Genomic DNA, 14,946 nt, shown 5'->3' with positions numbered 1-14,946 from the left:
GAAAAGGCGGCCAATCATACCGGCATGCGTCCATCTAGAAATTTCTTGGCAAACATCAGGTGGCTCAGATGCTGGCCGATCATATGGTTTCCAGATTCCTGTCCGAAAAGACATACTCCGTCGTAATCACCAAAAGAGAAGAATGATCGGTAAATGACCACGAGTCTTTTGGGATAATCTTCACCAACGTGTCAATCATGGAAAACAAAACGGACGCAGGGGTGTTCTCGGCAAATTCGATTATGGAACTGGATCGGGTAATGAGGAAGCTGACAGACTGGTTCGTCTAGGTTCTGAATCCGCAGTGGTGGGGCCAGAACCAGCTTTTGGCATCCGGCCATCTACTGTCAAGTGGGGAAGGGAAAAGTTGAGTATCTTCCTTCTATTTTGTAGAATTTGTTTCTGAATTTGGAATAAGATCCACTCATATATAATGAAATCAGTTTCCTATAATTTCGACCTTCTTCCTCCACTTAGCCGAGCCTTCATGAGCACAGAGGGATAGCCGACGAATTTCTTCCCGAATGCTTTGGTTTCGTTTCTGTAATGGGTAAGTCAGGTCATACTGTTATAGATTCGAATAGTTCCTTCATAAAGTTTCTTAGACCTTGTAATTACTTATTGGTTCGCATGGTCGTCAAATGACTATCCGAGTTAACCAAAGTAAACTAAATGCACAGACATATACCAAAAACGTAAGGAAGTAGCTAAACTGACCGTCAAGATCCACACGCAATCAATGAAGGATCCCGGTAGCACGTTCCTTTAACACTTCAGTCTCACTCATGGTATTAACAAAATTTTATGTATGCTTGATCCGGTATGTTGGGGACGGTGTGAAAATGGAAGCATGCTGAAATTAGGAAAATGAAAATTATGGGCAAAGCCATCCGCGCATCTTTGCCGATATTTCTTCAGCTGGAAAAGTCGAGACCTGAGTGCCACAATCTCGAGAGAAGATCTCTGACGGATCACATCGTCAGTCGATGTCCCTCTTGCCTTTCATGTTCAGGAGTTGCGGCCTTTGGAATTTCTACCCTGTATTGGTATTTGAGGAAAAATCACTTAGGAAATAAAACGGGTGGATGATTTTTGCCCCTAGCAGTTCAAATGGGAAGTCCCACGTCAACGATAATATCTTTATAACTTTTTCTAGGTTTAAATATATGTAGTGGGATATTTAAAACAAAGTGCGTTTTTCAAGTAATTCAAATTTCTAATTTCTTCCAAAACTATTGGTATTTTTCCCTTTCCTTTCCTTTGATTACTAGCAGCGGAAGGTGGAATCGACACAACTGTTGTGAGCGAAGTAAACTTGTTGTCTGAATCACTACCTTGATGGCGTTCACTTTTACATAGTTTTGAATAATGTCGATTACTTACTACCATCGCGGTGAGAAATGAGCAATGTTGATGTTACTAACGCCACAGAAAAATTTTCTTCAAGGCGCCTTTTCACTTCCGAAAAATGTGTTTTTTCTTTGGTGATATCTCGTGGTTGCCCGCCAGAGACAAAAAAAATTATCAGCGGTGCTTTCCTTGATCAATAGCTCGAAATTTTCATTGCAGCGAAAACAAGAGTTAGTATTCCTGGGTGCAGAATTTTCGCTGCAATGTATGTATGTATATGCACAATAAAAATCAATAAATGTTTCCCAATTGCCAGAACCGATCCGTTAGGTAAAATGCATTTGCTAGCACGTCAGTATGAGCAAGTAAGGAAGTAAGAAAGAAGAAACTTTAGCCAGTGAAGTTGCAGAAAAATTATTTGGTGTCCTAAGTTTGAAACCTGTCATTTGCATAATTTCTTTAAATTGAATTGGTCATCTTTCCACACTAATCACTATTTCACACTTGAATGATCTGATTCATTCCATCAGCTCCAGATATCTTAAATAAGCAAAAAGATAATGAAAGAACAACAAAACAGATACTGGTAATTGAGCTAAAGATAAATGTACACCTCAATCAATATGAATGCCCCCAAAAGTGATCCCTCTACTTATATTTGAACATCTGTATTTGAAAGCGTTTGATGGAACCAGGTAGGTATCATCACAAAAAACGAGAAAACGAAAAATTCGTAATAAAATCCACCCAAAGTGAATTGTTTATCAGCTGACGATTGTTTGAATAAAAGCTGAAAAAACGGAAAAAAGAACAACTGTTCCAACACTATACCTAGCACAGATAAAACAATTTCATCACTTCTACCCTTGTTTGCATTTGATATCGGATTGTCCCGAAACAATATGCCAGGCATCAGGCAAAAGGAGGAGTATTATTTTATCGAAAACTGACGCGGCGGAATAATATCTCTTGCCATTCAAATTGAACAACAAAACAAGACAGTTTGGATCCACTGAATCGTTACGAGGAGATATTGGAAAATTTGAAAACATTTGTTTTCCCTGTAGATAGGGTGAATGCTTTCTGCTAAGCTTCCTATTTCGTAGATGGGGTGTACGATATTAAGTGGATATAAAAGAACTTTCATGCCAGCGAAAACTATCAGTTTTGTTAGGTCAAATGAACAATTTTCGCAATGAAAAATTCATCCCATATTTGACCATGGAACTCTACCTTCATCTGGTAAAAGATTAGGACTTTCATATATCAGATATATGGTGGAAAAATAAATACTATTTTGTGATACGAATCCTTTTTCTCTTCCTTTGAAACCATTTTGGATCTTGGCCTTCTTTCGACGTAAGATAAATGTTCAGAAGATCATTACTGACGAGATCCCCACTGATAAGACTTGATTGACAGTGCGGTTACTTGATGCTGAAAGTCCCGCAAAATTATAGCGGACACGCATTTTGTTTGAGGCTTTTGGGATTTGGAAGAGTGCACTGCACTCCTAGATCTTAACGTGAAAATTACTCTTTTTGGATAACTTTACTTTAGAGGGGGTAATCGCAGCTCAAAACACCCCGACCTTTGTCAAACCCAGATATCGCCTATTCAACGTCGTCTCGCCGCTTTCGCGCATCTGTGAACATTCTCCAGAGACAGAGAAAGAGGAGACCCTTCATTGAAGAAAATCTCACCATTGTATCTTTGTCTGACGTCTGAAGAGGCCAAGTAGTTGCATGCGAAGTGGCGTCTCTTTCTTCTCCTCAAATTGGCTACATATAGCCGACACCACCACTCCAATTCTCCCATGGAGTAGTTAAAAAAGTAGTGTTCTGTAAAAAGCTACTAGGGGCAATAAAAATGTCGCTAGCGGCTAGCGTTCGTTCAAAAAGATTTTTGACTGCCTACAGAAGTTCAAATTTCTCCATTCGGCTGCGTGAATCCTTGCAATTTTCCCCTGCAGAGTGGAATTGACAGTGGATGATCGGATGCCCAAAATTTGGTTCTGACCCCATCATTGTCGATCCAGAATCTTGGCGAGCCAGCTTCCTCATTACCAGCGATGTTTGAGTGCCCCACATCAGCAACGTTTCCTTCAGTCTCCCAAGTTTCAGCAGCACTTGATGTCAACTTCACACCAATTGGCTTTATATGCCGTTGTTGTTTAGTGATGATAATGCTTATCAGTTCCAAAAGGCTCGTGGTCCTTTATCGACCATTCTTCTCTTTTGGTGATTACGGCGAAGTATGTCTTTTCGAAGATGAATTGGTAATTGGGCATTCTGACTGGCCATAATTCACTAACTGGGCATATGATCAGAGTAGGAATTCTCCAAGATGATACGTGTCCATCCTGTAATGAGGAAGCGGAATCCATGGAAGATTTTCTAAGGGAGTTTCCAGCCTATGGACGTATTAGACATCAAATTTTTGGTGTTGATGTACTCCAATTATAGCGGGTAGCAATCCGGGATATTCCGTTAAATGGGAGCATCGAATAATCGTCCAGGGTCTGAGTGCCGCTCCTCTACCTCATACACACTACTACTGCATGGCTTAGTCAGCCATGCAATTTTCGTGCTTCTTTAATGCGTAACCTATTCACTGCCGCTTCTGCCATCTGATTACAGTGCGTACGAGTGGTAGGCCTGTGTTCTATGTTTGAGATAGCGTCAAGGTAGCGTACTTCGATGTTATGGCGCAGACAGTTTAGGGTTGGGATAACTGCGTTTCCAGAATTTAGACAGCGAAAGCGGATCTGTCACTGTACGCAACATCCAGTTCGCTGCAACCATCGGCAGAAACCACGCTTACTATATATACAAATCACAAATGTCCAAGCTTTCATGGCACCAAATAACCTCCGGCGAGTTTTCATGCCCGGCTTCAGGTGAGCCCCCGTGCCCAAAGCATTGGAGCATTCGCCTGATGCATCTCGACTAGATAGGCAATGTAAATACAGCGTTTCCCGATGCCACCATGTGAAGGCTCCCATTGCCCACTTAGTGTTGTTGCCCCCGTCTGCCTCCTCGCTACCTCTGAGCACCGATATCAATTAAGTGAAAATTGAAACAAAGCATATCGTTGAAGGTCACTCTGGGTATGATAGGGGTTGGCCCCCAAAAAAAATAGGTGAACCTTCCCATTGATGCAAATAAGAGAAAAGCGGTGACCAGCCAGGCTGAAAAGTTTGGTTTTGTTGATGCTTACCTTTGGTCCAGAGCCTTTTAGCCAAGGTCCTTGACTCGGTTAGAAAACAAGCAGTTGTCATGAGTGCAATTGAGATGTTTGAGGGAAAACCGCAAGAAGAATGTTGCTGGCAAGAAAAAGAAACTGTATCGATGACAAGATGTAATCCTGGCTGATTTCGCTTTGGATTTCAAATTCTTCTGATATTTTACCTCGGTGCAGCACGTGACATACTGATTTCTTAGCATTGCCCCTTCTGCGTAGAACATTCTGAATATAGTCCCTGCGAAGTTGGCGAAACCTTTTTCAATATCAGTCAAGAGGAAATGATCTAGTCTCCGCACACGGGGAGTGTTAATATGGTCATCATAAGATTATCCGGATCTCTGCTACATACCAGGGTTCTTTTAGCTGATATCATCGCGATAGCGGAAGCACGCAAACATTTCTGCAGGGACACTACAGAGGCCAGCGGCTTTCTGTAATACATTTGAGTGTGTTGATGACAAAAAACTTTTCACTTTTGCTAATAGGAGCAATCTGTAATCGTGTGGTACGTTAGCTTCCAGTGCCACCCACCTTCAGGAGCCGTGAACGGTAGACTTAGACCATCTGTAAGTTCTTCCATGATACGAAATCATTGACACTTGCGGTCGCTTTTACTTTCTTTACCAACACAATTATGGAATTTATTTCGCCACAGAGTACGCTACATTACGCTATTCGTACTTCACTTCCGACGGCAAACAAAGTTCTCAACTTGTTACGTTCGTCAATCGGCCTTTGTGGTCAACCAAATTTTGTAATGCGTTTTTGGAACGTAATTTTACCCACACCAGAGCCTAATGCTTATTAGTAATCTTGAGTGGAATGTTTGGAGTTTGTGTCTTTTGTGCGAAAACCGGGGGGCTCTGTTCGCCTGCAAAAAGACGCAGCAGCGATACTCAAGTGAAGGCAAACTACGATCAGACGATGGTCACTTTCAAAGCAACTGTCAGCACACCTTTCGTTCGGTCTACTGATCGTGATTACATATTCATTGTTAGAGTTCTCCTTACCAGCTAACCACAGTGCCACTTTTACAAAGACACTCCTGAACTGCATGCAGTTTTCTATGGGACCCTCCCGAATTACTGATACCAAGGGATAACATGACAACGAGGTTTCACTTCGATAAGGAGTTTGAAACATGTTGGAGTGACAAGGCAAACTGGTACACTGATGGATCCCTCACAGCAGAGGGAGCGGGTGCCGGTGTCATTGGTCCAAGGAAAGTGTACTTTGAGCCAATGGGCAGGTACACTAGCATATTCCAGGCGGAAATATACACCATAGACAAATGTGCCTCCTTTGATCTGCGAAGGAACTACAGGGGGCAGAACATAGCTATTCTCACCGATAGCCAAGCAGCGATCAAGGCACTTAGGTCCAACCAGGTGCACTCTAAACTGGTATGGGAATGTCTTAAGAGACTGAATACACTCGGCTCGTCCAACAAGGTCTGGATATTTTGGGTTCCAGGCCATGCTAGGTTGGAAGGCAACGAGGCAGCGGACGAACTAGCGAAGAAGGCAGCAGGGACGCCTTTACATGGGCCAGAACCCTTCTGTGGAATCGGAAACGGTTTCATGGCTATGAATCTTAGAAATGAAGAGAAACGGTTGAGGGAACTATACTGGGCGAGCCTACCAGGGATGGAGTAGTCCAGGGTGCTTATTGGGGGATACGAACCCATGCGCACAAAGGATTGCTTAATAATAATAATAATCATTGGCACAACAATCCATGTTGGATCAGGGCCTTGAAGTGTGTTAGAGCACTTCATTCAAGACCGTAACGGTACACTAGGAAGCAATGTGGTCAGCATTGCGCTCGCCCGAGATTATTACCCTGATTTGACTCAGGTACTCATTCACAGCTGAGTCGACTGGCGTCCGAAGTCAAAATCACGATACAAATCCCACTGCCACCAGCAAGATTTGAACCGCGACCTTCCGTACGACAGCCTTGCACTCTAACCACTCAGCTATCCGGACTTAGGAGGATTGCTTAAACCTCACCAAGAAGAACCTCCGAATCATAGTGGGAATTCTCACTGGTCATTGTCGGCTGAACTATCACCTAGGGAAGCTAGGGATATCTACGGACACTGCTTGCAGGTTTTGTGAGGAGGAGGATGAAACCTCGATACACGTTCTGGGACAGTGTCCGGCACTTGTGCAAAGTAGGTCGAGACATCTGGGAGAACACTGAATACCAGATGCAAAGCTGAAAGATCTGGAAGTAAGGAACATACTAAAGTTCCTGACGGTTACAGGTCTGCTTGAGATACTATGATCAATAGGTACACTATAACCAGTAAAAGAGGCACAATAGTTCTTCAAGGCCGCGGTGCGACTTTCCCTTAACAGAATAATAATAATAATAGAAACCTTCTTTCGGCTATATAGTAGGAGCGCTGCTGATGGATATGTCTTTACATCTAAGATGTTCCTTAATCTGCACCGGAATTTCGCAATTAACATGCTGTCTGATACCAACTCCCAGGACATGTGGGCGCGGATCCAGTAGCCGGCACGACATTGACGCTCACCAGAGAACAGTGGAAAAGTGCCACAAGGGGAAGAGGAGAACTCTTCAAAATTTCAAAATTTCTCTTCCATTACGCTGAAAATATCCAGAAATTCTTGCTCAAATAAGGGAAGTGGGCATTATGAGTGCCTTGATACTGTTTTCGAAAGAGTGTTTTCGATAGCCAGAGGTCGTGGCAATGGTGGACTCAGTGGTATAATAGTTTACAAATTGGGAAGTTACAAGTCCACAGATTTCTTCTCTTTGTGGGAAGTAAGGAATATCATATGTGCATTCTTCAACCCACAGTTATTTTTAAAAAGAAACTGGGTCAATTATACCAGCTGACGTGGCAATTAATGCACTACATTTGTTAAGTTTGATGCAGTTTTCACCAATATTAACTATCAAATAGTCTACTTTTTAAGGTTTTGTGTAAAACAAAACCTTATTGAAATCGGTTTACTATCTGTCTGTCTGTCTTTTTTTTCCGATGGAAGGTGGAAAGCTTCAAATGCTACTGCAGGCTCCTGCCACACGGTTATGTGGGACTCTTGCCCACTAAAACCATCTCCTTCTCCTTCTACTCTTCCTGCGGGACTCCCATTTGGTATTACGTCGCGGGGCTGGATCAGAATTTATTTTGCGCTCATGTTAATATTCGTGTTCCTCTCGCGTTCATTTTTTCGGGTGGCTTCTTCCTGGCTAAGCTTCTTTCCAATGGTTGCAATCACTTTTTCGACTTCGGTCCACATTCCCTTTGCTTTCACCATAAGTTCCCTTATATTTTTGGGTCTGTCTGTCTGTCGTCACACGCATTTTTCTCGGTGACGGTTATAGCGATTGACACCAAATTTGGTAGAAAGGTGGGAACTGTGAACACTCACGCATACAGTGAGTTACATCCTTTTACGTCGAATTTAAGGGGAGTCCCAATAAATGCAAAAGGAGGGAGGGGGGTATAAATTTTTTTTCATCAAATATAGTCATGTGGTATATCAAATGAAAGGCCTCGGTTAGTACTTTCCGAAGCCGGTCTTAGTTTTAACATTTTTTGAAAAGGTGGGGAGTGCGGGGAGTGATCATTTCTTTAAGGGGGCCATTCTCATAAACTACCGAACCGTAAAATCTGAAAAAAGCAAGAGGCTGCCACTATATGGTGCCAGGGCTCCGAAATACCTTCCATACTGATATCTATTCAAATAAAGTTAATAATACTATATTACTAGAATTGTTAGTAATTGATTGCAAAACCCCCTTAAGATCATCCTAGCACCACGAAATTTTGCATTTGTGTAGACTATAATATGGAGCATGATCTTACCAAGGTAGAAATTGTTGCTTCTTTGCAAATTCAAGACTATGAAAATCAATCTCACCCGAAAGTGGATACTCTCACATAATATATGCATATATTACGTACTACGTACTAAGAAATACAGAAAACCGTCCAGTTTCTGATTTCCCGACTTGCTTATCTAGTCTATTGAGTCAATTCCCGCTTGACCCGTCCGTTCCAAAGATATAGTATCCTTCATCCGACGACTTTTTAAGGAGGTCAAATTACTACTCAGCATCTCTTCCTTTCGCTTTTGACTGTAGTTCAACGATTTCTTGCTAATCGCCACTCAGAGTTGAACATCACAGCGTAAGTTTCATGTCCCCCACTTCCTAGAAGTTATCGTTTTATCTTTATTATCCTTATCTGGGTTTCCACAAATTTCACATACATAATCTGCTCCATTTAAAATTTAGTTCACAGAGCATTAAAATCTTTAGGTGGCACGGGCTTTATCCAGTCTTTCAGTCAACTAGCAAAGTGACATATTTGTGTGGGCGAACACTTATTGACTTCTGGATTCATTCAAAGATTTAGCGAAGGAAAAAGGTCCTCAATGTAGATGGTTTCATATTTTCGTTGTTAACAAATCCCTTGTTTCGTCCGAAAAGATATAGTACGAGTTAATCATAAACAAACAAAGAAGATACTTATTTTCAGCCACCTTTCGTTTTCCAGTTAATACCGGATAAAAAATTAAAAGACAAGAAAAAACATCCGAAAGTAGTCCCTATAAATTATACTTTAATTCAATTATCTACCGCCTGCGGCTAATGAAAGCAAACATCATCTTTTCTAATAAAAATAAAGATTTATGCTAGCTTTTAGAATTTCTTAATCGTTGCCTTAAACATGGGAGCCAATTATCCAGCTAAACAAAGTTGAGGCGTTTACTTAGCTTTAGCCTGGATGACTACGTCCATCTAATTTTTAATCAGGAGTAATCGCGGAGCATATCCCCATCTTATAATTTCAATCTGAAAAGTCAAAGCTTAAAAACTTTGATAAGATATGATAATTTCCGCGTCGACTTTCCTGGCGAGTCGTTTATTTTCACAAAATACATTTATGTGTCCCTATAATACCTTGCCTTGCCTTGAGGGTCTTAATGGGGGTCGAACATAAGAGCATTTAAACGGTCTTTATAACCCTTAAAGCATGAACGTAAATTATAATCTTTTCCTTCTCAGCTGAGGGGGATAATCTGTTTTGCGAAAAGTTTGCGTACTTTGTTCTACTTTGTTTTGAAAAACCCATAATCTGGCGGTTTGTTTTCATTGCTGGCGCCTACTACGGATTGTTGTACAGATTTTACTTTTAGTAAGAAATTGCTACCCAAATGTGTAATTAATTTCATTTTATTATCGTTTCCGTCTTCTCGTATTTTCACAGATTCAACGTCATAACACAGGAGCAGTAGAAAAGACCATTAAATCCAATGCCAGCCCGAAAGGGGCTGTTAGCGCCCCAAAATACATTTTTGGATACAATAGCGACACGTTTCGATGGAACACGTAAGTTTTCTTTGTCAAGTAGAGAATAAGCGGCCTTCGGGGAGATATTTATTCGTTTTGATGCCTAAGGGTACATGGGGCCCGTTGAAATGAATACAAATGATAAAAGGTATATCTTTCGCTTTGGGACGGGTTGAAGTGAAAATATCTGAATTTTCTGGAAAAACGCTTGCCTACCTCATCGGGAATTATGGACTAAATACGTCATGTTGGACCTTCCATGAAATTGGACACGGAAATAACTTCAGTTTTATGATCAAAAATCAACAATACATAAAAAATTAATTACATGAAACAAACGGATTTTCAGTGGAAATTGATATCTTTTACAAATTCAAAATCGCATTGAAAAGTGCCTGTACAATTTCCATTCTAAAATTGGTAATTTGAATTGTTGCAATCAGTTATCACTGGCAGGGCTGTTTTCACTGGTGAGTGTCAAGCCGTACCAAGATTTTCTGACTTCGGCAATCGCTCTGTCAGTGATCTATATTATCGTAGACCTCAAGTCAGTTCTTCAAACTTCGGCTCCAAAGTGGTAGCACCAGTGCCAGAATTTAACGCTCCAGTCCACTAAAGGCTGAAGTTGAAAGGGTCCTCGCAAATGAATGGTCAATTTCTGTCGACAGGTGAAAATCGTTTTGAAAGGACCTGAGTCCTCTATTGCGGCATGCTTGCCCAAGAAATGGACATAAAAGCTTGGACCTTGATAAAGTACCATTCCCTAAAAAGGAAAACCTGGAGGAAATCGGCATGGTGATCTCAAAAATGATTCCTTCAACGGATAATATGCACACTCTTTGCCTTTGGAATTCTTTTTTCTAATCATTGTCACCCATCTGCAGGAATCAATTAATTATTTCGAAACGCTTGTATATCGAGGTAGAAAGCACATATAGAGCACAGTTGTCAAAAATGAATGAAAACCAGTGTTATTTTTGACATGCAGAAGCATCCAATGCAGAGAGAACGATTGACGGTTTCGGCTAGAGTAGAGACAACTAACTCATCGCCTTATCGCTGCCCTGCGAGCAGTGTGACCAAAAGTGACTACAAGTGGTAGTCGCTCCTTTACCGTTAGTCATCTATTTTCAAAATTTGGGTGTTTAGCTCAAAAAGAGGGGTCCGTGGACCACAATAGTTGAAGAGAGTAATTTCCCAATTGGTCCAGTCCGTCGCCAACTGGATGCGAACTTACGACATTCTCACTCTTTAAACAAAATAATTTCACGTGGGCCTAGTTTGGGCCTGAATATAAAACAATTCTCACTTGGATATAATTCTCATTCATGAAGGAGCGTTTATTATTTGTAGCCACTTTTGGTCACATGCACAGAGTGTTGGACTCCCGTAACAGCACCCTGTCGGACTACCAAGTAAACACCTCCCTGTCATCAGAGAACTAACCTGGGACCGTTTGACACATTACTTCGGGCTAACCCTCCCGCTCTTCCGGCTTTGGGAGCCTTCAAGTCAGGGAATTCCCTTCACCAATGGAACGAGAGGGGAGGAAGGGAGTTGTCAGTTCAGGGAACCCTTTCCGTCCAATCCCTCCGCCGGTCGAGTTCAATCTTCCTCGCAATAAGAAGAACCCGAACATAATGCGCAATATGATTCCAGCTGCTAGCGATCTTCAGCATATCTCTGACAATGTTATCTGGAGAGAGCTCCCCTCTGTCTGCTTAAAGTTGCTGACAAAAGCCGTCCCACCTCTCGCAAGAGAAAAAGGTGTGCTCAGCGTCGTCCGCCACTCCATTGCAGAACAAACAATCAGGAGATCGTGCCTTCCCAATCCTGAGCAGGTAAGACTGAAAACCTCCATGCCCACTTAGAAGTTGGGTAAGGAAGTAATGAATCTCACCGTGCGTTCGGTTCAACCACGAGTCTAACTTACAGTCCATCTGCCCCTTGGCTCATTTTGCCAAGAGAGTTGCCATTCGGTGAGGGTTCGTTGACCTTCTTCACGGGCAACCACTTCTCTTAAGTTCTCGCCCGTACGGCGGTTGATAGTTTTGCGCTCCTTGGCAAGGAGGGCAACGAGGATCACTCCTGTGATCACCATCACAGCCGGTTGGGAGACGGTACGATAAGCAGACGCCACTCGCAAAGCTCCCCGCCTCTTTCTTGAGCAAGGCATTTACGATGCACCTCCCTTGTCAAGGGCATCAGCCCATACCTCCGCGCCACGTCCCTTAGTATATATAGGGCGCCCGACATTCGCCATTAGCCAACTCAAGGCCGCGACTCCAGCTCGATTTGTTCGAAGAAGCTCATCTTCGATTCGAGCATTAAACCAAGGAATTTAACCGCTGGTTTTGACTCTATAATCAACTCGCCGATCGATATGAGACAGGGTTCTCATTCTGGTCAAGATGACTATTTCGGTTTTTTCCAGCACAAGGCTGAAACCGTGATCAGTCATCCATCCGCTTACCCGTCGCATCAATTTGCTAAGTCTGCTTTGCGCCTGTTCAACAGTGCGTCCGGCAGCAAGTGTCGCAACGTCATCTGTATGACCAAATTGGAAGTATGGAAATAAACGAAATGTCATCATTGATCCCAGAAACTGCCGTTAACATTTTCCCGAGTAGTCCTCTTTTACTTCTTTTCATTATTGGAACGTCAAGGATTTGACGAATAATGTCCTAACACTTGAATATGAGATGTTGCAATAGTGTATTGCAATGCATCGTTGGTGCTAGTTTTACTGCATGCTTACACATTTTATGTGTCTGGTTCAATACTTCTAGAAAATCCTGTCGCTCTTTCCATGCTCCATTAGCGGAAAAGTCGACTTCTACTCTCAAGCGTCCCCGAATAATTCTGGACTGCCCTAGTCTTTCTACGTGGTACCCGGCGTGAAGTCTCTAAATTTCAATTTCCTCGGTGGTGATATTCTGAGAAAGTTTCTTGCCAAACGTGAGGAACAGAGTAATTAGATTTAGGAGCAATTCGTGGCTTCTTCGGTCTCCGTGCCAACCCTAGATACCGATAGATTCGCATAGGGCTTTGAAGTCGTCAGCTTTGTCATTGCTTTCTTCCGCTCTGCTTGTTTCAGTTTTCTCGATGGAAGGGGTGGATTAGATTTGTTTGTTGCCTCGATTGGTAAAAAACATAAATTCGCAGTTGTGACTTGTTTCTATTGCGCGCCGTATTGCTACACGAACTCTACCATTGCTTCCAGGGTGAACCTCACGATTCCAAGCTAGCGACCATCTTACAGGCGAGGTATTTCGTCCGAGGATGAACAGTAGTTGTCCCAACTTCATGTTAGGTGCCTCTTTGGTCCACTTTCCTCGGGATTGGAGGTGGTGCAGATATTCCTGAGACCAGCTACTCCAGAACGTTTGGTCAAGTGCTTTCAGCTGTTGCCACCGAACATAGGGGTCGCGCTGTGGTCTATTGACTTTCAGTAATGCTTTTAACGGTCTTTGCACCAAAAAGTCTCCCGGCATCAACGCTTCGATGTCCTGAAGATGCCTAGATGAGGAGGCTCCTTGCATTGAAGCAATCGGGTGTAGCATTGTCGTAAATCCTTCGAAAGTCGGGACTATTTGTGCCGCCTTGAATACTCACTTAAGCTACTTCTTGTTGATTTTATTGTAGCTTCCCGCCAATGAGAAGCTACCACCAGAATAAACTGCCAGGTGACACCGTCTTTCGCGGAATTGGTCGACACCTTCTTTCATGTCGAAATAATCGGTTATTATATCTCCTCATCCATTTAGTGCTTGGTTCCTACAAAGGAGCTGTGATCACAATATATTTTCGAGCATAATCCTCTTCTTGTTGTAAATCGTTTAACTGACTAATTCGAAATGCACAGACTTTGTCACCATGCGAACAAAGAAGTAGGAAGTAGGAAGACTACGAAATGTCGACATATCAGCATAAACATTCGATTTGTTTGCCAAGAAAATCGAATGTTTATGCTGATATGTCGACATTTCGTAGTCTTCCTCAAAATATAAGCACGTCCTGATGATCAACGAGTGGATAGAGCTTCAGTAGACTTTTCTGCAACGGATTGACCACGTTCTCCTTGCCTTTGTCAATTGAAGCCTTTTGTACCAATTGAAGAATCTGTCGCCCACTTCTTTTATCTTCTTTTGAAAAGATAATTGCTTTTTCTTTTGTCACAAACCTCGGAAATGTACATCACACTCTTTGACCACGCTGGGAAGAAACATCAAGTTTGTGCCATCCCATCGCCAGCGGGGCATTGAGGACCATTCCTGGATAGTAGGTGCACTACGAGCTCCTTATTCCTCTGAAGCACAATCTGCCAGGTTGTCCTTCGATTTTATGTACCGCCAAGTTCAGGATTCATCACTAATTTTCCGTATTTTGGTTACCCGATTACTGACATAACATTCCAGGGTCATTACATCGTTCTTAAACCATGCTAAGGTTATGTCGACCCACACCAGCATTGTACCTTGAATACTTTTAATTGCATCGTTGTATATACTACTTTCATCAGTTCAGTAGAAGAGCATCGTTCAGCTCCAATCGTGGCAGAGTTATTCTTGCTTTCAGTGGTTTTACACGAGTCTTGGCACACAACAGGGTAACATTTACTCTCCCTTGTATGTCCTCTGCCTTAAAGTAGACGACAGCGGCATACGCAGACTCTGATACCTCAGAGTATCCAAGTAGCTCGTTTTTTATGTTCTGTGAGTGTTGAATCCATTGCGGGATCCAAATAGACTCCAACCTGGATAGTTCGTCGTTTAGAAGCTCTTCCGCTGGAATATCACCCCAGCCAATTCCGGATTCCATATCTTTTGTATTAAGATCTTAGCACCAGCGGTCATTGGAGCTAGCTTCGGCAATGGGCTGCATTATTTGATACGAATTGCCGGTGCGTTCTGTACTATCTCTCGTAGTCCCGCGTCTTTGTATTCCACTGGAAACACGCTCAGAAACTCGGGATCGTTTGCCGCCCATTTAAATAGAGTAAAATGGCTAGCT

The 14,946-nt window shown here is 42.5% G+C and overlaps 1 protein-coding gene across 3 annotated transcripts in view; it reads left to right on the top strand.

Annotated features, from left to right (window-relative positions):
- The window catches only part of LOC119646646 (potassium voltage-gated channel subfamily H member 8), a 263,584-nt gene that overhangs the window by 111,887 nt on the left and 136,751 nt on the right, over positions 1 to 14,946 (top strand). For all 3 annotated transcript variants that reach the window (XM_038047162.1, XM_038047161.1, XM_038047160.1), the window contains exon 2: positions 9,851 to 9,972. In XM_038047162.1, coding sequence (XP_037903090.1) covers positions 9,897 to 9,972 — 76 coding nt within the window. In that variant the 5' untranslated portion in view covers positions 9,851 to 9,896. The remainder of the gene's footprint in view (positions 1 to 9,850; positions 9,973 to 14,946) is intronic.

This window comes from Hermetia illucens, chromosome 1 (genome assembly GCF_905115235.1).
Source record: "Hermetia illucens chromosome 1, iHerIll2.2.curated.20191125, whole genome shotgun sequence".
In the NCBI taxonomy this organism is placed as follows: domain Eukaryota; kingdom Metazoa; phylum Arthropoda; class Insecta; order Diptera; family Stratiomyidae; genus Hermetia; species Hermetia illucens.
The sequence above is the reverse complement of the archived record's forward strand: the minus strand, read 5'-3'. Positions and strand labels throughout refer to the sequence as shown.